This window comes from Lactuca serriola, chromosome 9 (genome assembly GCF_051521515.1).
Source record: "Lactuca serriola cultivar US96UC23 chromosome 9, Lser_US96UC23_V15, whole genome shotgun sequence".
Lineage (NCBI taxonomy): Eukaryota > Viridiplantae > Streptophyta > Magnoliopsida > Asterales > Asteraceae > Lactuca > Lactuca serriola.
The window spans coordinates 168,172,216-168,197,315 of record NC_136416.1 but is presented as its reverse complement, the minus strand read 5'-3'; the positions used below and the strand labels follow the sequence as shown (position 1 = coordinate 168,197,315).

Below are 25,100 nucleotides of genomic sequence, written 5' to 3'. Positions count from 1 at the left end.
TTACCAAAGTTCATATTTTTGATACTAGATGGCTTTGATAAGACTTTATCAAAAACATACACGTTTCCTTAGATAGCTCACATGTTTGTCTTGACCTTTGGCAATTATCACTAGTTAGTGTTCCGGTTAACCACACATGCTCCACTAACTATATGAGAATGCAAATATCACAACCATTATCTACTTAAAATCTTCTTAGTGGAAGCGTTTCCTCACCATCATTTTCATGAATCGAAGAGAAACCTTATGACACTTAGATTTTATGGTGTATGTGTTCTTTTCCATGTGAATTTTGTCAAAACCATAATCACAGGACTAGGTTAGTGACACTTCCAAATTCATATGGATTGAACTTGTGCAATCTTAATTTCTTGCCACCCGGCAGCACAAGGGCCTACCATTGCTTCCAGGTTATTATGCAAACAGTCGAGAACTCTCAGAACTCCAATGCAAAGCCAACCTTAACTGGGATGAGCACAGAATATGTCAACACGATAGGTTACAAACCTCAAGTCGTGGGCTAGTGATTAACAAAACTCTTGATTAGTTCTTGAACCTATCTTAAGATCTTTTTAAGACTCCCACTGACCTCTTGACATATATGATTCTCTTTGTCAAGAACCATTCCTTGACAAAACAAATATTCAATAGTTAGTGCGGACTCTTATCAAGTTAAACACTTCCCATAATTGGACTTAGTTGGTCTTTGTTTTATCCAAAACATCACAACTAACCAACCTCAAATGTACAACACATCTCACTCTACATTTGATAAGTGTTATAAACTTTCTAAAGATTATGTCACTCAATGGCCCAATCTTGGAGTATGACTCTAAGATTTGATTTTGATGTATGATTTATCTTTTGATTTAACCATTTCAACAATTCATGATTCCTCTCCTTATCCAAACAAATGAACTACGGTGTCCTTAGAGGATCAATTGTGATATGGTTTCATAATCACTAAGATAATCATAAAACAAAATACTCGAGTACTCTCCCATCTCTTCAGATTGGAGAAGCTTTATCTTTCTGCCTTATTTGATTCTTCTTACTCATTCTGTCTATCATTGAAACTCTTCAATGATCCAGAATTATACTTAAACTTGTAAGTATAACCATATTTACTAAACTTTAGTAAATCATAATGAATAGTCTTATCAACCTTTGTGGTGGACCTGACCAGCACACAACCAAGTGTACCCAATCTTTTAGTCCTTCACTTGACTCACATGTACATGTGAACAAGGAATTAGTCTTAATTTCCTAAAAATGAAAACTTCTCATTCATCATATAATACAAGTTGCATGATTCCAAGTTTCTATCTAACTGAAACTTGGGTGATGAGAATCTTTCCTTATTTGGTAAATTATGACACTACCACAAATGAAAGAATCAAATCCATTTTCAAATATTGCTATTAATGGAAACATATAATCAACAATTTTTCACAAATGCCATTGTAAGGATACTTAAAATAAATAAAATCAAAACTTTTCGTTTATTTTAAAACATTGAGGAAAACTTATCCTTACAACCCATATGAAAACCTTGTTGTTATCTATTCCTAAGCAATATGTCTCAACTCTTAAGTAACAGATCAAAATTCTGATCACCGAACCATGCGATCAAAATCCCTCTTCGCGATCAGAATAAGCATATACTTCCTTTAAGTTTCTTCAATTTTCTTTGATTCTTAAAACATCAACATGTGACCCAGTCACATCATGCAATAAGAATCTCATAATAGAAACTTAATAGAGTTAGACAATGGACTTTACCTGAAGTAGAGTCAAACATTTGACTTTACTATCCTTATGGACTTTTAGGTAAATTTGGCAGCTTCGCAACCAATGCCCTTCCTTTAGCAACAAAAACATATGGACTCTTTGGAAATGGTACACAGGACTATTACAGACTTAGCCTTTCTCTTTACCATTTGGTCAACCGAGTTAACTATGGCCAATCCCTTTCAATTTGGAAGAGAAAGGTTTTCTGGACTTCCAATGTTACCATTGTCAATGTCCATGGAAGTTTGGGAAGTTGATCTTCCAATCCAATTTTGCTTTACCAATGCTCCAAATCATTGCTGATTCAACATCATCAAGCAAATAGGTAAGATCATTAAGGGTCATGTCGTGATCTGTCATCAGGGAGTGACCAAGCCAACAACCAGCTACCTTGAGACTTCGACACCCGACTCTCCCGGCTTGTCAATATGTGACTTAATCTCCAAGACCTAAGCACATATAGACTTTGTTTGCCAATAGGGATTGAGTGACTTAGAACTTATCATGTATTGAAACTTGTAGGATAGGGATATTTATTGGAGGAGGTGGAGGAAGTGAAGTATGATTTCCAGTCCCACTAATGCACAACAAAGGGATTGATCTTTCACCTTGGTTGCCATTTGGGATATCATCTTCATTAGGAGGCTTCTTCCTAAAGATTTGGGAAGACCATATCTGTCTAAACTAGACATCTATAATGGGAGAAATTCAAGATAGTTGATTTAAAGTCCTTAATATAACACCCAATATGAAACATTAAGGCTAGTAGGACCCAATAACCTATTTATAACTGGAAGAGGGATGCCGTAATCCAAATTATAAAATAGTTAAAGGTAGGTAAATGACGATTTACCAATTTCCACCATGAAAAACGAAATATAATTAAGTTTTAATTGGATTTGAAACTCCTAGATCTTTTGAGATACATTGAACTTTCAATGGGTCGATTGTGCCCTCTCAAGTTTGTGACTGGGATGCCGAGGATCACAAACAAGGTGTGAATAACCATACAAATTGACGTGGTGCCCTAAAAAATATTACCTAATCGATGTGCCGGTTAACCACACACGCTCCACCGATCTATAATAAAGTCAAGTTACCCTTTGCCACACTTACTAGTCCATGCTAGTGTGCCGGTTAACCACACACGCTCCACTAACGACTTGGTAAGGCACAAAGTGTAATTTTATGGGCTAGCACCAATTTCACATTTTCCTAAAGTAACTAAGATTGGGAATTTATAATGTATAGTTACTTTATAATTCATTATACTTTTAATGAGTATTTAAATTTGTATCCTACTCGTTCGGCTAACGACCCTCCACCGATCAAGGAAGCGGTGGGTGAGAGTGGACACCCATTAAGTCACCATTTTATAGGTAACAACCTTATACCCACCTGATACACCGGCTTCGTGAATGAGGCCTACTAATGGTAAGAATGACATATTCTTATACATATCTATATAATAAAATTATAATAATAATAGTATAAGTGTTTATTTTTAAACTTTTTAAAAATCTAAGGTTTAATTTGGAATTAAAGTATTAAAGAGTAAGAATTTTCAAATTCCAAAACTTGATGGCAAGATTTGAAAATATTCCAATTCTCTTCAATTTGTAACTTATGAGTTTTAATGGTTCATAAAAATGAAGACTCTTCATTTTATGAAACCTCTTTAGTTCTTTAATCACAATTTAAAGAAGTAACTTTTGGTTATCCATAACTTGAGGACATGTTATGGACACCATCATTGCCATTAAGATCATGAATTAAACACACTTGGAGGTTACACATAATTCCTATGATCTTCTAACAACTCATAAGAACACAAATTCATGTCAAGCAATTTCAAGAAATCATATAAAAATATACAATACTTGAAAATTAATAAAAGTCATGTAAAATAGGTTAACATAATCATTATCATTTTGAAAAACAAATTTTACAAGTCCAAAATAAATTGGGATAATGATTTTAATCAATTTCCAGCAACAAAACACGAAAAAACTGCCAAGCACGCTCCTACTCGTCAAGTGCATGATTCTACTCGTCGAGTAGGATGAATTTTTTCATGGACTCGGCGAGTCCTCCCCATGAACTCGGCAAGTCCAGTTGTCAGAGTGCAGAATTTTCGATTTTTAAGCAGTTTTGCATCAAGTATATAGAAAACAATCCTAGGCTCTGATACAACTGATGGGTTTTGAGCATTCTAACACTTCCTAAGTATACATGCAACCCTAATAACCTTGAATCTATGTTTTCTCTATATATATGCAAATTTCTTTTTCAAGGTTATTTCCAAACTAGCATGGCATGGGGATTACATAAAACATAAAACTAGAAGAAATACATACCTTGTTGTTGCTTGGATTCCTTCAAGACTTTGTGAGCCTAGCACCACAAATGTTGTGCCTCAAATGCTTCACACAACACTACAACCTTGGAATAACTAGAGAGAATACTTCTGCACTTCAAAATCGGCTATGCCCTCACAAGAATACTCTAGTGTCCGATTTTCATAGCCATGGGGTCCCTTTTATAGTGGTGTCACAATTAGGGTTTTATCATGAAGACTCATAATTGTCATGACTCTTCCATTCTCATGACCCATGGGTTTGTAACTCCCATGGACTATCCATGGAGCTCCAAATAGTTATATCCATAACCCATAAACCATGGATCATTTAATCCACTATAAAAGTTTAGATGATTGTCATAATCAACCCCATATATTTAATTAGTTTCAACTTGATCACAAAATTAATACTTAAATTAATATTCGATCAAGACTATTTAAATAATACTATTATTAATATATTAGAACTTATAATATATTAATAATCATAAGTGCCTTATTATCTTATTTTGTCTATGCAAGTATTGCAATGTCATGCAACCCAAATGGACCATGTCGGGTCGGGTCAAGTATATACCAAATAAAGTTATGGACTTAGACACTATATCCAATAATTTTCTCATACAAATTTTGCTTCTTGATGCAGGGCCTTTCTCAGAAGAGGCCTTTGGTTCTTTGTATACACCAAGTTGGCTTATACTTTTTGCATTCTAATCAAAACAACAACAATGGAATTGCTCTTTTTATGACTTCACATACTCCTTCAGATCCTGTTGTCATTTTTTCAATTTTGTTTGTATGTCTGATGACAATTTGTTTTCTTTGTGGCATAATAGACTTGGCCATCTTCCTATGTACAAGTTGAAAACTCTTTCTTTTCTTAGCAATAAAAATGCCACATTCAATCATGTTTGTGAAATTTGTTATAAAGTAAGATAACATAAAATTCCATTTGGTCATAGTGTTATTAAGACAAGTTCTTCTTTTGACCTAATTCACATTGATACATGGGGACCATACAATTAGGGTTGTAAACGAACTGAACGTTTAATGAACTGTTCATGAACCGTTCGGTGGGAAGTTCGTTTATGTTCGTTTATTTAATAAATAAACGAACATGAACACAAATTCTCGTTCATTTAGTTAAACGAACAAACATGAACAATGGTCTCGTTCATTCAATTATGTTCGTGAACATTCGTTTATGTTGTTCGTTTACATTTGCTTTGTTGGATTAGGTGTCTAAGCCCATAACTATAATTGGTATGTACTTGACTCGATAGTAGCATGGTCCTTTTAGGTTGTCTTCACCATAGCAACTTGACTTGATGAATAATGGAGAAAGAGGTTAATAGTGATTTATTAATATATTATAAGAATAATATATTAATTGAGAAATCATATTATTTAATTAGTATTGATCAGAAATTAATTTGGAATGAATTTGGTGATCAAAAGAGACAAATTGAATTAAGGGGACTAATATTGTAAGTATAAGATAATCGTAAAGTTGGGCTTATGGATCCCTAAGGAAGGATGGACGAATTCTATGAGGGAATCCACATAGATTTCGTCCATAGGGCCTTTTGGAAGGATCTTGTGGGATGCTTGAGGACTAAGCAATTGAATTTGGGTTTTACCTGAAACCCTAATAGCTCAGCCATATAAGGAACCCCTTGGATCCCTAAAATCGGCCATTAGAACCCTAGAAGGAATACCAGCCGATTTTGAGCCTCCTAAACCTCTCTCATATTCTTCCAAATTGTTAATTGGTGTTTGTGATACATTTGAGGTGCAACAACTACAGGGACCAAACTTGTAACTTCTTTAATTTTTTAGCTTTATTACCCCAATTTCGAAGTTGGGTATTTTCTGCCAACTTTTAGAAACTGCAGGGACTCTTTTCGAAAATTCTACCTCTTCTTCCAAAATGTCGAAAATCAGTCATTATTTCGAAATGGGTGTAAACTGTCAAATCTTCGAAACTTGAAAGACCAAATTTGAAACTTTTATATCTTCTTCTCCGATTCGTTTTATCAGTAACGATACATTTGAAATTTTTTCCTTCACGAAAAGAAATCTTCGTTATCAAGCATATAGCCTTAATCCAAAATCTTCTCTTTTCAAACAAAAATCTTCGCTATTTTATTGACAAATCTTCGTTATCAAAAGCTTCACGACATATAACTATCAAGCCTTCGAAACATCAAGCCATTTATCGACCTTCATTTTTCAGTAACCAAGTCTTCCCATTCGTTATCAAACAACACATAATCACTTTTAGTATAAACAAATTCCCAATCGGTTCCTAAAAACGAACTCATCTTGACCACCAAAATCAAAATTGAATCATCAAAAGAGAAGCATCAAGCATGCACCCATTGAAAATGAACATCCACCAAAATCAACCCAAACAAAGTTGAATTCAACTACATAGAATTTGCTTTCCATACAGGGATTCCAATTTTGCCTCAAACCTTCAATTCTCAATCGACTTCCTAAACCTTTGATTCCAAAATCACAAACTAGATTTCGGTTTTACAGATCATCGACTTTCAAATCACATTCCCAGATCAATTACTTTGCCAAATACATTTTGACTATCAAACCCAAACTGTCACACCCCCGAACCAAAACGGTGGAAACGTGGGGATTGGGTGACTTCATCTTGTAATATTATCATAGTGTAAATAATTAAATTAAGACAACATCATCATCACACATACAATAATACAACCACCATTGTTTAAATAAGTGTGTTGGATTACAAATTACATTCCAAAATAATAAGTGTATGATGGTAACAAAAATACAACAAAATTCGTGTGTTCTTGGTGACCAACCCGCTTAACGATTTCCTAATAATACAAGTTATTTTGAAAACGTCAACATATATAATGTTGGTGAGTTCATAAGTATGATTGTATGAAAAAATTTGTATAACTTTGTAAACACCAGAAAATCTGATATTTTCTGTAAAAATTGGTTTGAAAGTTTTGTGTCAAATCTTGTATTAAAGTATGTTTGTTTTTGTTTGGAAAATTTATAAAGAGAGTATTCCAGAAAATCCTATATTTTCTGTTGTAAGTAGAAGGTAATGTATCATGTAAGTTTCCTAGAAAATCCGATATTTTCTACTTGTAAAAGAGTTGTGGTCTCAAAACCCTAAGACCGAAAAGTGGTGTTTGTATGGTTGTGTAATAGCAGAAATGTATAGGTATACCGTAAATTTACAGTGGAGTTAATCTCTATGTGAGTCGTTATAACCATGCTTGATATGACTGTTCTGCCTGTCATGATGTTCTTCAGGCGTCGCTTGTTTAAGGTAAGACGTTTGTCACCCTAGACTGGTCTAGTCCAGCCTTAGCGAACAGCTCAGGTGCGGGGCTGTCAACCCCGTATAGATCTATACACAAACTCTCGCTCCCCCTCCACTAGACTCTGGTTATAACTACATGACTGAAGGTTGTACACTAGCTAGGTACGAATGAAAGAACGTCTCACAAGAACCTTAATTATGTTTACGCGAATATTGTAACACACTATTTAATTTTTTAAATAATGTTTCCGTGTATGTATTTAGGTTACAAGGCACAATGTACATGAATGAATGAGGCCCAATACGCATGAAATGTGTATTCAAGGTCCGTCGAGCATGTAAATGGGTTAACAAGTCCCAATAAACATGTAAGGAGTATACAAGACCAATCAAGCATGTAAATGGGTCAATAAGGCCCAAGAAACATGTAATGAATGTATCAGGCCCAATAAGCATGTAAATGGACTACGAATGTGTAGGGTTTTGAGCATTCTAACACTCCTAAGTGTACATGCAACCCTAAATACCTTGGATCTATGTTTTCTCTATTATACATGCAAATATGAACTTTCCAAGGTATTATCCTAATCTAGCATAGAAAGCAATGAATATAACAAGATAGAATACATACCTCTTTGATGTAGAAAGTCTTCATGAAGCTTGAGTGCCTAGTGCCCTAAGTGTGACACCTCAAATGGTTCACACAACACCAAATACAAATGGAATGACTTGAGAGAACTTCACACTTTCATGAAAATCGGCTAGCCCTTCACTATCTTACCTAGTGGCCGATTTTTCCAAGAGTATGATCTTTATATAGTGTTACAATTAGGGTAAACCCTAATTGTCATGACTTTCCATTTCCTTGGATCCATGGGTTCAAATACACCATGTAGCATCCATGGAGCATCCTATGGGTTTTAGCCCAACTTGATAATCCACAGAGCATTAGCCCACTATACAAGTATGGATGATTTACACAATCAACCCATATATTTAATTAGTCTTCTTTTGATAACTTAATTAATCCTAGATTAATTCTTGATCAATACTAATTAAATAATCCTATTAATATATTAGAACTAATAATATATTAATAATCCTTAAGTGTTATTTCTCTCATTATAGTCTATCCAAATGCATGATGCCATGCAACCCAAATGGACCATGTCGGTTCGGGTCAAGTCTCACCAATTATAGTTATTGACTTAGACATTAATCCAACAGTCTCCCACTTGGATAAGTCTAAGACTATTATTGCGTGTGACTTCAAGAACCGACTGGCAATCGTAGCTCTCAAAAGCTTCTGTCGAACTCTAACCTTGTAGATGAACTCTAACCTTTGTCAATGACTTGTCCATTAGATAAGGGATCATATATTCCTCCATTCTAGATATCGTATGGACTGAGACATGGATTATAAACATTCTCTCTGTCCATTTGTTGTTTCCCGATTTCCGATTTATGACGGCTGACTAATTGAACAAATCAAATCAGTCCTGGCCCGACCGAGCACTTCCATTTGTTATCATCAAATCATCGAGGGGGCCACAAATATCGCTTTTATCCCGAAGGTAAAAGGAATGGATAAACTTCGACTCATATGGCTTGTTCTACTACTTGTTGAATCATACACGAAGGCACGTTTTATAACAGCGAGTTACCGTATGTGTTTTCGTGCAATCAATGTATAACCAACTCATAGTAACAACTCATATCTCTAGGTTTGAAGAATATAAGATATTATCGTCTCATGATCACTCGTGATAAAATCCATGAAGTGATTCCAATGAGCGCGGGTTGAATCCAATACTTAGAACTTATGAGCACTCATGAGTGTTGTAACCCTTTGCCCAACATCTTAGACCTCTACAAGCCAACCCATGACAGTCTTGATTCATATCTACTTCCAACATATGACCGACTGTGGATAGTTTGAATAACTTAGTCAATCAGAAAAATGACCTAGTTATTCCGGAAGTCAAAACATGCAAAGTGAAACACAATAATAATCGAATCCAATATGGTCTCAAAACTTATGAATATAAATAAAACACCTTTTATTTATCACCATATTATTACACATTATTCATTGTATACTGTTTCAGCTATCAACTTTATTCTTGAATTTAAAACAATAGTAGTCCTATGCTCCAAGCATGTACACTATGTTTTCTAAACACTAGTCATGCCACACACCAAGTATGCATACTATGTTTGTCTATGATCTTTACTTTGTGAAATAGATCAATTGAACATAACTCCAATGATCCTCTTTTCACAGTACCAATTCCTTGCTGCAAATGCAAGAATTCCAAATTCATGCCATTTACTACAATATGTTAGATTCTAAACTTATATGCATTGATCCTCTTGTAATGATTATGCACAAAGTCAGAAAGATTTGACAATAACCATTACAGAGCATTCCAAAGGAGATCAGCTCCTTGGAAACACCCTTCTTGCATTAAGTTTCCTAATCTTACATAGATTGAATAATTTTTAACTTTGAAACATTTCCAGATTCCATTTTAACTATCACTTCTGAACAAGAGTTTCCTCCTTACAGATTATGTCAATATGGTCCTTCCAGAATTATCACTATACTTCCAACTATCCTTGAGCAACCAATATTTGGTAAACCTTAGATTGTCCTCGATAATTGCTTAATCCTTTTAGTCATATCCAGTTCTAAAACTTTTCCCTTCTTAATGCCCCAGGCATTTGGAAAATTTTAGAAAGGATGAATATAGCACATGTAATCGATCCTGTATTCGAAGCATATTGGACACGATTCATGATGTCTCACATAAAGACTAAACCAGTCTTTTGCTATAATATTTCCATTTCTATTTGCCAAGTTCTCATAATTCAGATTATGAAAAGGGATGTCGTAATCATAATCGAATTTTTAGAACGCAAATAATGGACCCATATATAGAATTTTCTTATGTTTAGCCATTCCAACATAACATTCATATATATATTCTTGACTAAATACAATTAAAACCTCAATCTAAGCTTTTAGATTTGAGTTGAAGCATAATTTCCTCTCCCTTAATTATAGCAAAACAACTTTTTCCCAATTGAAACCTTTTGTTTTCTATATATAACATTGCTAACTTGCAATACTTATCATAATTATCATGCTCCCACTAACATGATGATTATTAGCATAACACTTATGCTCCCACTAGCTTTGACATGTACTCAGAAATCAGCTGACTTTCTTACCAAAGTTCAGATTTCTGATACTAGATTGTTTTGATAAAACTTTATCAAAATCATACACCTTCCCTTAGATAGCACACTTGAGTGTCTAAAAAATTATGAAGAGGATGCCGTAATCATAATGGTTAGACCTTTTTGCCACTTCTCACAAGTCCAGGTTAGTGTGCCAGTAAACAACACATGCTCCACTAACGACTTTGAGAATGCAAATATTACAATTGCTATCTAGCTAAAATCTACTTAGTGAAAGTGTTTCCTCACCATCATTTTCATAAATCGGAGAGAAACCTTATGAAACTTATATTTACTAGTGTATGTGTTCTTATCCATGTGAATTGTCAAAGCCATAGTCACAAGACAAGGATAATGACAAATCCAAACTCATATGGACTGAACTCAATCTTAATTTCTTGCCACCTGGCAGCTCAACGGCCTGCCATTTCTTCCAAGTTGTTGTGCAACAAATTGAGAACTCTAAGAAATCATATGCAAAGCCAAATTTAACTGGAATGGGCACAGAATATGTCAACACAATAGGTTATAAACCTCAAGTCATGTGCTAGTGAAGAACTTCAGGTTTTATTCTTGATTAGTTCTTGAGACTTTCAAGACCTTTAAGACTCCCACTGTCCTCTTGACATATAAGACTTTCTTGTCAGATATTCAAGAGATAATGTGGATTCTAATCAAGACAAACACTTCACACAATTGGCTTAAGTTGGTCTTTGTTTTATCCAAAACATCACAACTTACCAATTTCAAATGTACAAGAGTAGAAAACTTTTACTCTTACATTTGACAAGTGTTTTAAACCTTCTTTAAGACATGTCACTCAAATTACAATCTTGGAGTATGACTCTAAGACTTGTATTGGAACGATGTATGACTCATCTTCTTGATTTAACCATTTCAACAATTCAAGTTCGTCTTCTGAGTCATAAGAATGCACTAAGATTTACTTAGAGAACTAATTGTGCTATGGTTTCTTAATCATTAAGATGATCACAAAACTGATACTAAAGTACTCTCCTGTCTTTTCAGATTTAAGAAACTTTTATCTTTCTACCTAAGTTGATTCTTCTTATTCGCTCTGTCATACATTGGAACCTTTTCCAATGTCTCAGAATTACACTTAAGCTTGTAAGTATAACCATATTTACTGAGCTATAGTAAATTATGACGAATAGTCTTATCTATCTTTTGTGGTGGACTTAGCCAGTGCACAAGAATGTGTACTCAATCCCTTAGTCCTTTACATGACTCACACATCCATGTGAACAAGTAATTAGTCTTAATTTTCCAATACTTGAAAGTTCTCATTCATCATGCTATACAACTTGCATGATTCCAAGTTCCGGTCCAATTGAAACTTGGGTGATGAGAATCTTTCCTTATTTGGTAAATTTTGACATTAACACAAATGAAAGAATCAATTTCATATTTCCACTCTTGCTATTAATGGAATCTTATAAGCAACACAGATTTTCACAAATGCCATTGTAAGGATATTTTAAAATAAATAAAATCTAAAATTTCCTTTTATTTTAAAACCTTTGCGGAAAAACTTATCCTTACAATCCATATGAAAACTTGTTGTTATCTATTCCTAAGCAAAATATCATAACTTCTAAGAAGTAGCTCAAGAATCCAATCTTCAAACTATGTGATAGAAATCCATCTACGCGATCAGATTCAGCATATTCTTTCTTTAAGTTTCTTTACTTTTCTTTGATTCTTAAAACATCAACATGTGACTCAGTCACATCATGTATCAAGAATCTCAGAATAGAAACTTAGCAGAGTTAGATAGTGGATTTTACCTGAAATAAAGTCAAACTTATTGACTTTACCATCCTTAGGTAAAATTGGCAGCTTCACAACTAATTCCCCTTCCTTTGGCAATATAAACATATGGACTCTTTGATAATGGTACATGGGACTATCACAGACTTAGCATTGCTCTTTACCATCTGGTCAACTGAATTGACTATGGCCGATCCCTTTCCATTGGGAAGAGAGAGCCTTACTGGATATCCAATGTCATCATTGTCAATGTTCATAAAGTTTTAGGAAGTTGATCTTAGCAAATGGATAAGATCATTAAGGGTCTTGTCTTAGTCTGTTTCATAGGAGTCCCAAAGGAACTCACTATGAGACTTACAAAGTAGTTGAGCCACCAACTTTCTCAAGACTTTGACACCCAACTCTCCCGGCTTGTCAATATGTGACTACATCTCCAAGATGTGATCACACATAGACCTTTGCTTGCCAATAGGGCTTGAGTGACCTTAAACTTTTCAAGAACTTGTGGGTTAGGGAGAATAATTGGAGGAGGTGAAAGAAGTATGATTTCCATGGGACATCATCTTCATTTAGGAAGCTTGTTTCAAGAGATTTGCGAAGATCATAAATGTCTAAACTAGACATCTTTTGGGAGATATTCAAGATAGTTGATCTAAAGTCCTTAATATGATACCCAATATGAAATATTAAGGCTAGGACCCAACACAATATTTTTATAACTTGGAAGAGGGATGCCGTAATCCAAGCTATAAAATATTTGAAGGTAGGTGAATGACGATTCACCAATTTCCACCAAGATAAACGAAATGTATTATTAGGTTTTAATTGGATTTGAAACTCCTAGATCTTTGAGATTCATTGAACTTTTCAATGACATGTTTCAATCTCGAGTGTGCCCTTTAGGTTTTGTGACTGGGATGCCGAGGATCACAAAACAAGGTGTGAAGTAACCATGCAAATTACTTGATACCCTTAAGTGTTTACCCCTCAATCGATGTGCCGGTTAACCACACATGCTCCATCGATACTATGATAAACATTAAGTTACCCTTTGCCTACCTTGTTAAATACGAGTTAGTGTGCCGGTTAACCACACACACTCCAATAACTGACTTAAACAAAGTGCAAAGTGTAATTTCATGGATTAGCACCTTATTCATATTTTCCTAAGTAATTAAGATTGGGTATTTATAAAAGGTTTAGTTACTTAGTATTTATCATTAGTACTTTTAATGAAGGGAGAATTACAGTCCTGTCAAACCCGTTCGGCTAACAACCCTCCACCGGTCAAGGAAGCGGTGGGTGAGAGTGGACACCCATTAAACTGCCATTTTATAGGCAGTAACCTTATACCCCCCTTATAGACCGGCTTCGTGAATGAGGCCTACTAACGGTAAGACTGACTTGCTCTTATACATATATATATAAATATTATTAACTTATAATATTATAAAGTATAAGGGTTGAATTTTAACTTTTAAAATTCTAAGGGCTAACTTGGAATTAAAGTATTCATAAGAGAAAACTTTACAAATTCCAAAACTTGAGGGCAAGTTTTGAAACTATTCAAAACTAATTAATTCCATAACTTATGTGTTTAAAGTAGTTTTAATCCAAAAACTCTTCAAGTTCCATAACTTGAGGACAAGTTATGGAAGACTTTAAACTAATAAAAGAATTAACTTATCTTTATTTTATAACTTATGGAATTAATTAAGGTTACACATTTTATTATTTAATGAAGTGACTCTTGAACTTCCATAACTTGAGGACAAGTTATGGAGTCATAAAATCATTTAATGAGACAAGACTCTTCATTTTGTAACCTTTGCCAACTTTTATGAATTTTATGAAACTTAAATGTGACTTTTCATATAACTTGAGGACAAGTTACAAAAACACATTTTAGAATCAACTCTTAGATTAATTTGGATTGAAAATACATAATCAATTAACTTTTCTATTAATCTAAGCAACTCATAAGAACAAGATAATTCAAATCAAACTTTTTCATGTAATTAGTCTAAACCTTAAACTAATACAAAACATGAATCTATTGACAATTATCTTTGAAATTGGATTAGCATGAACATAAGTTTATAAGTCCAAAAACATCTTAGGGTAATGATCCTAGTCCAATTCCAGCCAAAAAAGTCGAATTTATGTTGTCTGGGGCTCCTACTCGTCGAGTGCACGAACCAACTCGGCGAGTTGGATGCATTTTGCCTTGCACTCGGCGAGTCTGCTGGGCAGACAGCATCAAATCTCGATTTTTCAGCTACTTTTGCAAGTATAACAAGAAAACAAGCCTAGTCTCTGATACCACTGTAGGGTTTTGAGCATTCTAACACTCCTAAGTGTACATGCAACCCTAAATACCTTGGATCTATGTTTTCTCTATTATACATGCAAATATGAACTTTCCAAGGTATTATCCTAATCTAGCATAGAAAGCAATGAATATAACAAGATAAAATACATACCTCTTTGATGTAGAAAGTCTTCATGAAGCTTGAGTGCCTAGTGCCCCAAGTGTGACACCTCAAATGGTTCACACAACACCAAATACAAATGGAATGACTTGAGAGAACTTCACACTTTCATGAAAATCGGCTAGCCCTTCACTATCTTACGTAGTGGCCGATTTTTCCAAGAGTATGATCTTTATATAGTGTTACAATTAGGGTAAACCCTAATTGTCATGACTTTCCATTTCCTTGGATCCATGGGTTCAAATACACCATGTAGCATCCATGGAGCATCCTATGGGTTTTAGCCCAACTTGATAATCCATGGAACATTAGCCCACTATACAAGTATGGATGATTTACACAATCAACCCATATATTTAATTAGTCTTCTTTTGATCAGTTAATTAATCATAGATTAATTCTTGATCAATACTAATTAAATAATCCTATTAATATATTAGAACTTATAATATATTAATAATCCTTAAGTGTTATTTCTCTCATTATAGTCTATCCAAATGCATGATGCCATGCAACCCAAATGGACCATGCCAGGTCGGATCAAGTCTCACCAATTATAGTTATGGACTTAGACATTAATCCAACAGAATGTCCAATAACATGAAAATGGGTAAACAAGGCCCAATAAAAGTGAGAATGACGTAATTAGCTTGTTTGTTATTATATTGCTTGTTTTAGCTCAATTATTTACCAAAATGACACCAAGGCCCACTTTTTGTAAAAATGACATTGTTGGCCCATTAAGCCGAAAATTTACAATTAAGGCACATTTTTGGTAAAAATGACACTTTCGGCCCATTAAGACCAAAAGTTTTCTTTTAAGGGCTCATTTTGTATAAAATGACATTTTCAACCCACTTTTGATAATATTAACATTTTCGGCCAAATTTAATAGAAATGATGTTTTCAGCCCATTTAACCGAAAATTTACATTTTTGGCCCATGTTTGTTTAAAATGACAACTTAATCCATAAAAAGTCAATAATTACCTTTTTTGGCCCATGAACCCGTGAATTTCTAAATAAGACCCATTTTTGTGAAAATTGACAAATTTAGCCCATTAAAACTGTGAAGGCCGAAATAGATGCCCATTTTGTGAAAATTTACACTTTTGGCCCCTTTGAAACCGTGAATATCATAAAGATCCATTTTTATTTAAAAATGACTCTTTTGGTCCTCTCAAAACCATGAGTGTCATAAAGGCATCATCTTTTGTTTATTTGTCAAATATGGCTCCTTATACAGTTTTATTTAGTTTTCAAACATCCTTAGCATGTTTATTGCTTTCAACTTCATAGTAAGTCACATAAGATGGTTTAGTTTACAAACATCACCAAGTTTAGTAGATATTTCGAGTTTGGTGAAGGTTTAACATGTTTTCATAACATAATCACAACATATAACATGAAAACACACATATACCTGCATAAATACATAGATCTACCACAAAAGCAACTTGTATCCTCTCCCAACACATAGTAAAAACCGAAAACAAGGGGGTATGAACTCATTTTGGGTGTTGGATCGGTTTTGAAGAGAAGAAAAAGATGTTTTCAGTTTAACAAGTTCCCTTGATGAGATCTTCGAACTTAAGGAGTTCTAAGAAGCAAGAGTCACGGAATAGAGTGTTTATGAGTGATAAGTTTAACATAAAAATAAAGTTAAACTTCTTGAATGGAAGTAGCTTACCAATAATGATGAAGTTTGATGACAACTTCTTGAACACACACACAAGCATACACGAATTTTGAAGAGGAAGGATGGGATTTTTCTTGGAGTTCTAAAGAGGATTTTTAGTGATTTAGAAGTGGAAATGAAGGTGGTGGTGTGAGTTCCTTTGGGTCGAGAATAAGAAAAGAGGAGAGGGAAAGAGTTTAGAGCTATTACTTAATGGTTAATTACCATCTAGCCTAGTTATCTGGAGTGTAATTTGTATGGATACTCTACATATAATAGTTAGGTGTCAAGTATACCTTTACCCCTCATTTATATATATATATATATATATATATATATATATATATATATATATATATATATATATATATATATATATATATACATATATATATATATATGTATGTATGTTTATATATAACCGAAAATGAGAAGGAAAGAAAGAAAAATATGGACTTTAGACTTGATATTGCATTGGCCCATTAGGGATTTTTGATCCATGTGGGCCCACATATGTGTTTACGGACCGAAAAGAGCAAAGATATGGGTTTTTCGGCCCATTGTAATTAAATGAGTGGTTTTCGGCCCGAATAGGCCCATAAAGACAAGGTGAGTGATTTTCAGCCCAATAAGACCCATGAAGAGTCTTATGGCCCAAAACACTATAGTTTAATGAATGTGGGCCCAACTAGGGCCCAAATGAGGATTCTTGACCCAAAAGAATCAAATTGATGGGTTATTGGGCCATTAGGCCCAATAAAGGGAGTCTAAGTCCAACAATAGGTTTGAACCGAGAAGTTAGGGTTACAACCCAAAGTTGAGTGAGTGTAGTGCATTGAGTTAGGTTTAGGGCTTCACAAGTGAGTTTTTATTTGAATATTTTTTTGAATGAGTAATATATATAACATCATGCTTGGAGTTACAAGATACAACAAGAACTGATTACATCTGAACAAAATTTCCTAGCCCAAAATGCTAGTTGTGACACAGACAAACCAAACAATCGACTCCAAACATTCGTTCTTCACTTTCCAACATCTAATCGATTCCTATATGCAAAATTAAGTATCCAATTCGTTACCATAAAATCAAACAATAACACTCAGCCTTCGAAATCAAGTTACAATTCCTTGATTCCACGATTATCATATGAGCTAAACCTTAAACTCAAATCGATCAGATAACGAAACCATTGACGCCAAACCAAACCATCGATCAACAAATCTTCGAAATCTAAATAAATCAACCATCGATTTCAATCTTGTTATCTGTTTCTTCTTCCCAACACAATCCAAATCGACATCAGCACTTCGATTAGAATCAGCAAGTATCGACTCTTCCAAATCTCGATATCAAGCCATTCGCTATCAACATGAACCAAACTAGAGTTGAAATTCACTGAATTGACAAATAAGAATTCAATTTTGACTTTTTCTGTTTGACTCCGATGAACACAGTCAATTGCATTCGACTCCAATCAACCAAATATGTTCGATTTTGAACGAAATCAAGTAAAACCAATCAAATTTTGATTTTTGATTCCAAGTTTAAACATTCGATTCTCAATTTCAAATCAAATCATTCGAACTCGACATTAATTCCAAGTCGGTTCCAACTTCAAAATTCTTTCTATTTTTATTCATATAACTTTTTGGACTCTAATCCAAGTACGACCTCAACCAAAATCGAATGAACATCGATTCCAATTTTTTCTAGTTAAAAATCGATAATCATACCAAAATCATTCGATTCCAAGGAACTCAAGAACTCAAGAAAAATACGATGAATGCAACTTCAGAATGTACAAATAGGACAAGCATATTTTGACGAACGCATATATGTGGACTGAATTTTGATGAATCAATGGGCTTCAACATTAAAATATGATTCAATAACATTTAGGCTGAAACATGAAATGAATAGTAATCGATTATCATGTTTGGGCTCAAGGACAAGTGTGGATGAAAAGTGAATTTTGAATTTGAGAATGTTTTTGGAATTTTAATCTAAACAAGAATAATTGGATCAACTATGGGGTTGAAACAGCTTAGATCCAATGAGACAAATCAATCAAAATTGAAAAACAAAAAATATGAATTGAAATCATGGACGTTTTGGAATCCATTTGAGAATGTGAGATACTTTTTTGACGAATCGAGTTCCGTTTTCAACGAACGAATCAAATTTAGAAGATCTTTGTTCTTTAGTTGGAATGAGAAAATCTCCAATTTGAACATTGTACCACCCATTATGCGTGATGTACAACTCGTTCTTCGTGTTCTTCAACGATCTAAGAACATCTTCAAAAGAACCACCAACATATTTGGGTTTTGACATCAAATTCATTGCAAACTTTGGAGATTGTTGCTTTGGAACCCAAATTTGTTTAACGGATTTCGGCTTCACAACATTTGACGGTTTTTGTGAGTAAACCCGCTTGTTTTTGCGTTTAATCTTCTTCTTCTTTTTCTTTCTCATCTTTTTGCAGTTTGAAGACTTGACTTCATGAACAAACCCACTTTCCACAACTTCAACTTTATGAGTTTGAATCAAATCTTTTGGAGTTTGATACTTGTGAATTTCTTGGATCACCGGCTTTCGATAAGGAATCATTCCTTCAAACGAATCACAAGAACACAAAATATCATCGGTTTGAACTCCAATCGAGCAAAAAACTTTTTCATCATGAGAATCAAATTGAACTCTTTTTTCTTGAACATCAAGAACACGATGATCATCATCAAGAACTTGTTCTTGAGCTTCATGACAATTTGCATAATATTCAAGTTTATTTCTTCCAGGTTTACATTCAGCAAGAAAAATTCCATTTATGACTTCACCTTTTTCTCTTATTTCTTCATCTTTCTTGATACGTTGTAATCAATTGATCAAACAAATCTTTGGTTTAATGAATTGGATGACCAATGAATTCTCCCTTCTCATTCTTTTCTCCATTTGAAATGAGTGCATCTTCACTTTGCAGTCCAATAGTCAAGCGATAAAGAGTGGATTCAAAAGAAGTGTATTGGTATAGAAAATTTTCATTCCAAATCAACCATTTCTCTATAATTTCTTCTTTTCTTTTGAATCAAATGATATGAACTTGAGTTTTCTAGAGAGAGAATGTAAAAATCAAGGAGATCTCTAGAGAGAGAAAGTGAATATGAACCAAATTCTAGTGAGAGAAAGTGACACAAACAAGTATTCTAGAGAGAGAAAATTAAATTATGGATCAAATCAAGGAAAAATTTGATTTCTAGAACACACAACACTCTCTAATCACAAAGATCAATAAGACCATAAAGAATCACCAAATCAAGATTGCCACCATGGATCAATTCTTGATCAAATCAAGAACACCTGCTTTGATACCAATTGTAGTGGTGTTGATTATGATGACATGTGCGGAATTAGAAAAGATCTAGTGAATCATCATACAAAATCAAGAAAACATGAAATCTGAGTTTAACTCTCATTAGTATTGATAGAAAGAGTACAAATAGGTCTTGTAATTTCTCTCTCTAAACTAATGTTCTCAAAGTGTTTATTATAAAAATGAGTGTCACTCACTTTGTACTTATAGAAAAGACAATTCATCACACAATACAAGTGAGTAAAGCACAAATAAATCTAAACATAACTTTGCACCCTAACATATATGCCGATCAATTTTTGATAGACAAAAAATCAATCACTCTTTAGGATAAAATTAATGAAATTAAATAATAGTGTAAGTTGGTGCAGCTTGTACAGATGGCAAATTTTATACGTTAGGCATGTGTTCTATGCTTACTTAGCGCCGTCTAGACCTCATTTCTTACGTAGGCTTCTGCCAGCTCACAACACAACTATTCTATGACGTTTTCATTTTTCTATTTATGTTCATTTGTTAGAAATATTGATATTGAAAAGTACATGTTTTTATGTATTAAATAGTATATCTTTTAGAAATTTATTTTCGTCAATGGCTATAATTATGAAGACTTAATGTACACAAAATTACTAGTCCGATGCAACTTTTGGATAATTTGAGCGTTTATTCTTGATCTTTAGTAAAAAGGAAAATAATAATCAACCACCAAAATTGAAAATTTCCATAAGTAGAAAGTTAACCGAAAATTCAAGAAACAAAAGATTGTTTTCTCTAATATCTACATTGAACCACGCATCTTAACCCAAAACCCTTTGACTAAGTTTACATCCATCTTTGGCTTTTGGGTCCATGGTGCACCTAACTTAAACCCAACTCTATTTTCCTACTAAACTACTAAAAATCTACTTCCCACCCCCCAAGAAACCACCTATTTACACTCACCCCCTTCTACTTATTCATTTCCATTTCAATGTCTATAACCCGAGCTGCTTGGTTGGGTCGGGTACCGGATAGCAAACGGGTCTGTAGTGTTCATGAAGCTCTGTGAAAATAGATACCCGGAGTTCTCCATTCTTTGACTTCTGATTTCAGTATGAAATTCATCGTCCGATGATTTAACAAACTTCATGTGCATGTTGAATGTCATATCTATGGAGGTTGTATTTAATGGATAAGTGTTTGTAACTGGATCCTGTAATCCAAATGCATTGATGTTTGCCCAATCGTAATTCCCAGAGTCGAATTTGTGAATGTCGATCTTCTGATCTTCTTCGTTAAATGTCATGAACTTGTCGTCAATCGCTGGAAGTGAATCAAGAACATCATCAAACTGAGATGAAGATGACGAAGAGGAATTGTGGCTCTGTCCACCGGAAATTGTTTTGTGTACGCTTGAATTCTTCTTGTAGATTCGACAAAGCACCCAATCATCCAACTGTGTAAAAGCAAACATAAATTTGAATTACGAATTACGATTTCAGAGAAAACGTATAGTAAATCCACTTACCCTTAAGCTATTCGTCTTCTTCGGAGGATCTGAAAGCCTGTATTCATGCATGATCCAGTTAGTTTTGGAACCTTTCGGAGCTTTACCAATGTAGAAAACCAACGCCTTCTTAATTCCGACCTTCCTTCCCTCCGATATGATCACTTTATCAGTTCCGGTGGCCTTCCAGTAACCCGACCCGGCAACTCTATTGGGTCGAGACCCATTTGGGTACTTGCGATCCCTCGGGCTAAAAAAGTACCATTCTTTCTCCCCAAACATCGCCTTACCTATCAACAATCAATTATATTGTCACCATTAGTGATTAATCAATCATATTTCGTCAAATTTAGTGAGATCACAGCACTTACTTGGTAATTCCCATGGATCAAACTTATACAGATCAACATCTCCGATAATCTGAAGAGGGAAATCATTTCCAGCGACTTTCCGGCAAAGGTACTGCACCATGAGCTCTTCGTCGGTAGGGTAAAACCGGAATCCAGGCGGTAAACTCAGCTGAGTCGTCGGATCCGTTACCGGCACCGGATCCGAGCCCATTGTTATTTTTCTGGTTTGTAGAGGGAGAAAAGAAGAAAGAAGAGGTGAAAATACTTATAAAAATATATATTTTTTGAAAAATAGTTAAAATGGGCGGGTATATATAGTGTGAATAGGAGTCCACAGTATTAATGGTGGGGACCAACAAAAAAAAAGGTAAAATGTGGAGAAGTACAAGCGAAGCGGCAAACCTTATCTAAAAGTGTCCAGGATCCAAATGCATGAACGTGGACAATGTGGTTTTAATAACTCCAAAACCACTTTTATTGTTTTTTTATGCACGTGTTGCATTCGTAAATTTGCTATTCTCCTCTCACCCAGAAACGACTTCCAGGTGTTTGCATATTTATTTTATCTTTTAAATGTCAACAAACTATTTAACAATATATACATATTTATTAATGTTGTTGGGCGAAATAGATGTCGGGCGAAATAGATGGTTATATGCTGTTCGGTAAAATTAATTGGTAGCGGATAGTTTAGGGGCGTAGCTAAGTGTGTAGAAAGTATGTCTTAGAACCTACCTTTTTTTTAATTACAACAAATATATATAGAAAATACGAATGACCTATTTCATTTTTGCTAAAAGACCAACCTATTTTTGTTAAAAGACCTATCTATTTCAGTTTTCTTTACATAAGTAAGCATGTGGTTTTTGGTTCTAGATTCGCCACTATGGTAGTTTGTAGTTTGTAGCGTTTTGTTAAACGCTACATGAAGTAGCTTTTGGCTTTAGAGTGTTTTGTTTAAACAAAACGCTAGAAGCTTGTAGTGTCAAACAAGATTTTCTGTTCAAAACGGTGTGTTTTGTCAAACGTTAGAAGCTAGAAGTTCTCAAATGCTCCTAAATCCTCCGTGCCGAACACGCCCATAAAAATAGACAACCAAAGGGCTTCTAGCACAACCATTATACATAATTTTCAAATAATTTTTCACATTTTAAAAACACTTCCATTCATAATTGTTATAAAAATATCATTGTATCACATAATAATCCATAACATCACATCCCAAGATCAAAATATATAATAACTCCTTGTGTGTGTACTGATCAAGCCGGCGCCTTCCCGCGATCCTCATTGGTACCTGAAACACATAAAAAAACACTGTAAGCATAAATGCTTAGTGAGTTCCCCAAAATATCACACACAACACATATTAACCACTCGAGGCTATAACTCTGTTTGACCCTCTGGTCAATGTGTCTTAGTGGGACCCTCCAGTCCTATAGCTCTGTGGGTCCTCTGGCCCTAACCCTGTGGACCTTACGGTCCTAACTCTGTAAACTCTGTAACATACATAACATAAATCACATAGAAATCTCATCATGCAAAAGCATACAAATACTCTGTCACGTAACTCTAATTACCACTCTAGGTAAAGTATAGTGAGAAGACTCACCTCGGGTAACTTAGTAATCTCGAACTCTGTAATAATCTGGTCTAGCCTCTGCCTAATCATACGAAATAAATACTCTTAATCAATACATTTCTCAAGGCTAGTGATGATATATGGTCCACTAGCATGGCCTAGACCACTCTAGAGCGCCAGCCTGGCCTGGCGCTCCTGCTAGCCTTGCTGGGGACTCCCTTGCCAGCCCTGCTGGAGACTCTCCCGTCGGCCCGACCTGGCGCTCCCTTGCCAGCCTTGTTGGGGACTCTCCCGCCGGCCCGGCCTGGCGCTCCCTTGTCATCCCTTCCCAGTGCGCGTGTAACACCCCAAAAATACCGGCTAAAAATTTCATTTTTAAATTAGGTTAATACGTAAAAACATCATTACAAATACTTCATAATAATACTCCGTGTCTGAAAACCGGTAATATCATAATAATATTTCAGAGTACATCCCAGAAAATCCATAGTGCGGAAAAACAAGAGTGTGTGTGATATGCTGCTACCGCACCGACTCCTTTCCCTTAGCTGAAGAGGTACCTGAAACCAAAATTGAAAACTGTAAGCACGAAGCTTAGTGAGTTCCCCCATTGTACCACATACCATATAATCACATAACATACATATATATTATCGGACATATCTGGGTGCCCGACCTACCCCTTCGGTCCTCTCGACCGGACGTTGCCAAGCATACCTAGGTGCTGGCCTCCCCTTCGGTCCTCTCGACCGGATACTGCCTAACATATCTGGGTGCTGGCCTCCCCTTCGGTCCTCTCGACCGGATACTGCCTAGCATATCTGGGTGCTGGCCTCCCCTTCGGTCCTCTCGACCGGAAACTGGGGAACTATCCCTCCCATCTACTACTACCACATAACATGTATCACAATATCATAATCTATCTAGCATGGCTGGGTATGACTACCCCTTCGGCCCTACCGACCGGATATCTTGGGGACTATCTCCCCTACTGTCACTAGCACATAGCATCATATCATACTAGCACATAACATAACACAGGTAGTAGTAATCCCTAGATGAATATCACAGAGACAATCATCTACATACATCTCCTACTGGTGGGCCGACATTGTGGCCGTAGACCCACTGCTACTGGAAGGTAACTCACCTCGATGTAGCTGCTGATATGTGTGGGGATTAACTGTCTGCTGCTGCTCCGGAGATCCTCCGGCTATAATTCCCAAAAAACACTCAATTAACCACTGCTAACTGTCCCTTGGGGTAAAATGACCATTTTACCCCTGACCAAGTCATAAGCCAAGGTCAGAGTCAACTTTCAGTTGACCCGACTCGCCGAGTTGGCTCTCCAACTTGCCGAGTCTCTATCCAATCGATTGCCCTGTATCCCGTCTCTACTTGTCGAGTTAGGCGTTGACTCGACGAGTTCTCCTTCTACACTGATGTCCAAGTCCTTCATCCTACTCGCCGAGTTGTATGAACAACTCGCCGAGTTCATCTTCATCCGAAGAACACTTTATGCTGTGACTCGCCGAGTTGTATGAATAACTCGTCGAGTCCGTTCTTGATCTAAAAAGATTGCCTTGAACTCGCCAAGTCAGGGCATTGACTCGCCGAGTTCCTTCATGGATGAGTTC

At 35.3% G+C, this 25,100-nt stretch overlaps 1 protein-coding gene across 1 annotated transcript; it reads right to left on the bottom strand.

Moving 5' to 3' along the window:
- Positions 1-20,740: 20,740 nt before the first annotated feature.
- LOC145074135 (NAC domain-containing protein JA2L-like) lies at positions 20,741-22,164 on the bottom strand. The gene is made up of 3 exons (XM_079020551.1): positions 21,903-22,164; positions 21,553-21,821; positions 20,741-21,480 (listed from the first exon to the last, which is right to left on the bottom strand). Exons 1-3 carry the CDS (start codon positions 22,090-22,092, stop codon positions 21,013-21,015), a joined length of 927 nt encoding a protein of 308 aa, XP_078876677.1. The 5' UTR covers positions 22,093-22,164; the 3' UTR covers positions 20,741-21,012.
- Positions 22,165-25,100: the final 2,936 nt, after the last annotated feature.

What these genes read in the sequence shown, in the direction of transcription:
- LOC145074135 (XM_079020551.1), bottom strand. Translation starts at nt 22,092, where the DNA reads ATGGGCTCGGATCCGGTGCCGGTAACGGATCCGACGACTCAGCTGAGT. An exon ending in TGATCCATGGGAATTACCAA is followed by an intron (nt 21,822 to 21,902) that starts GTAAGTGCTGTG and finishes GATTGTTGATAG; the next exon opens with GTAAGGCGATGTTTGGGGAG. An exon ending in AGAAGACGAATAGCTTAAGG is followed by an intron (nt 21,481 to 21,552) that starts GTAAGTGGATTT and finishes GCTTTTACACAG; the next exon opens with TTGGATGATTGGGTGCTTTG.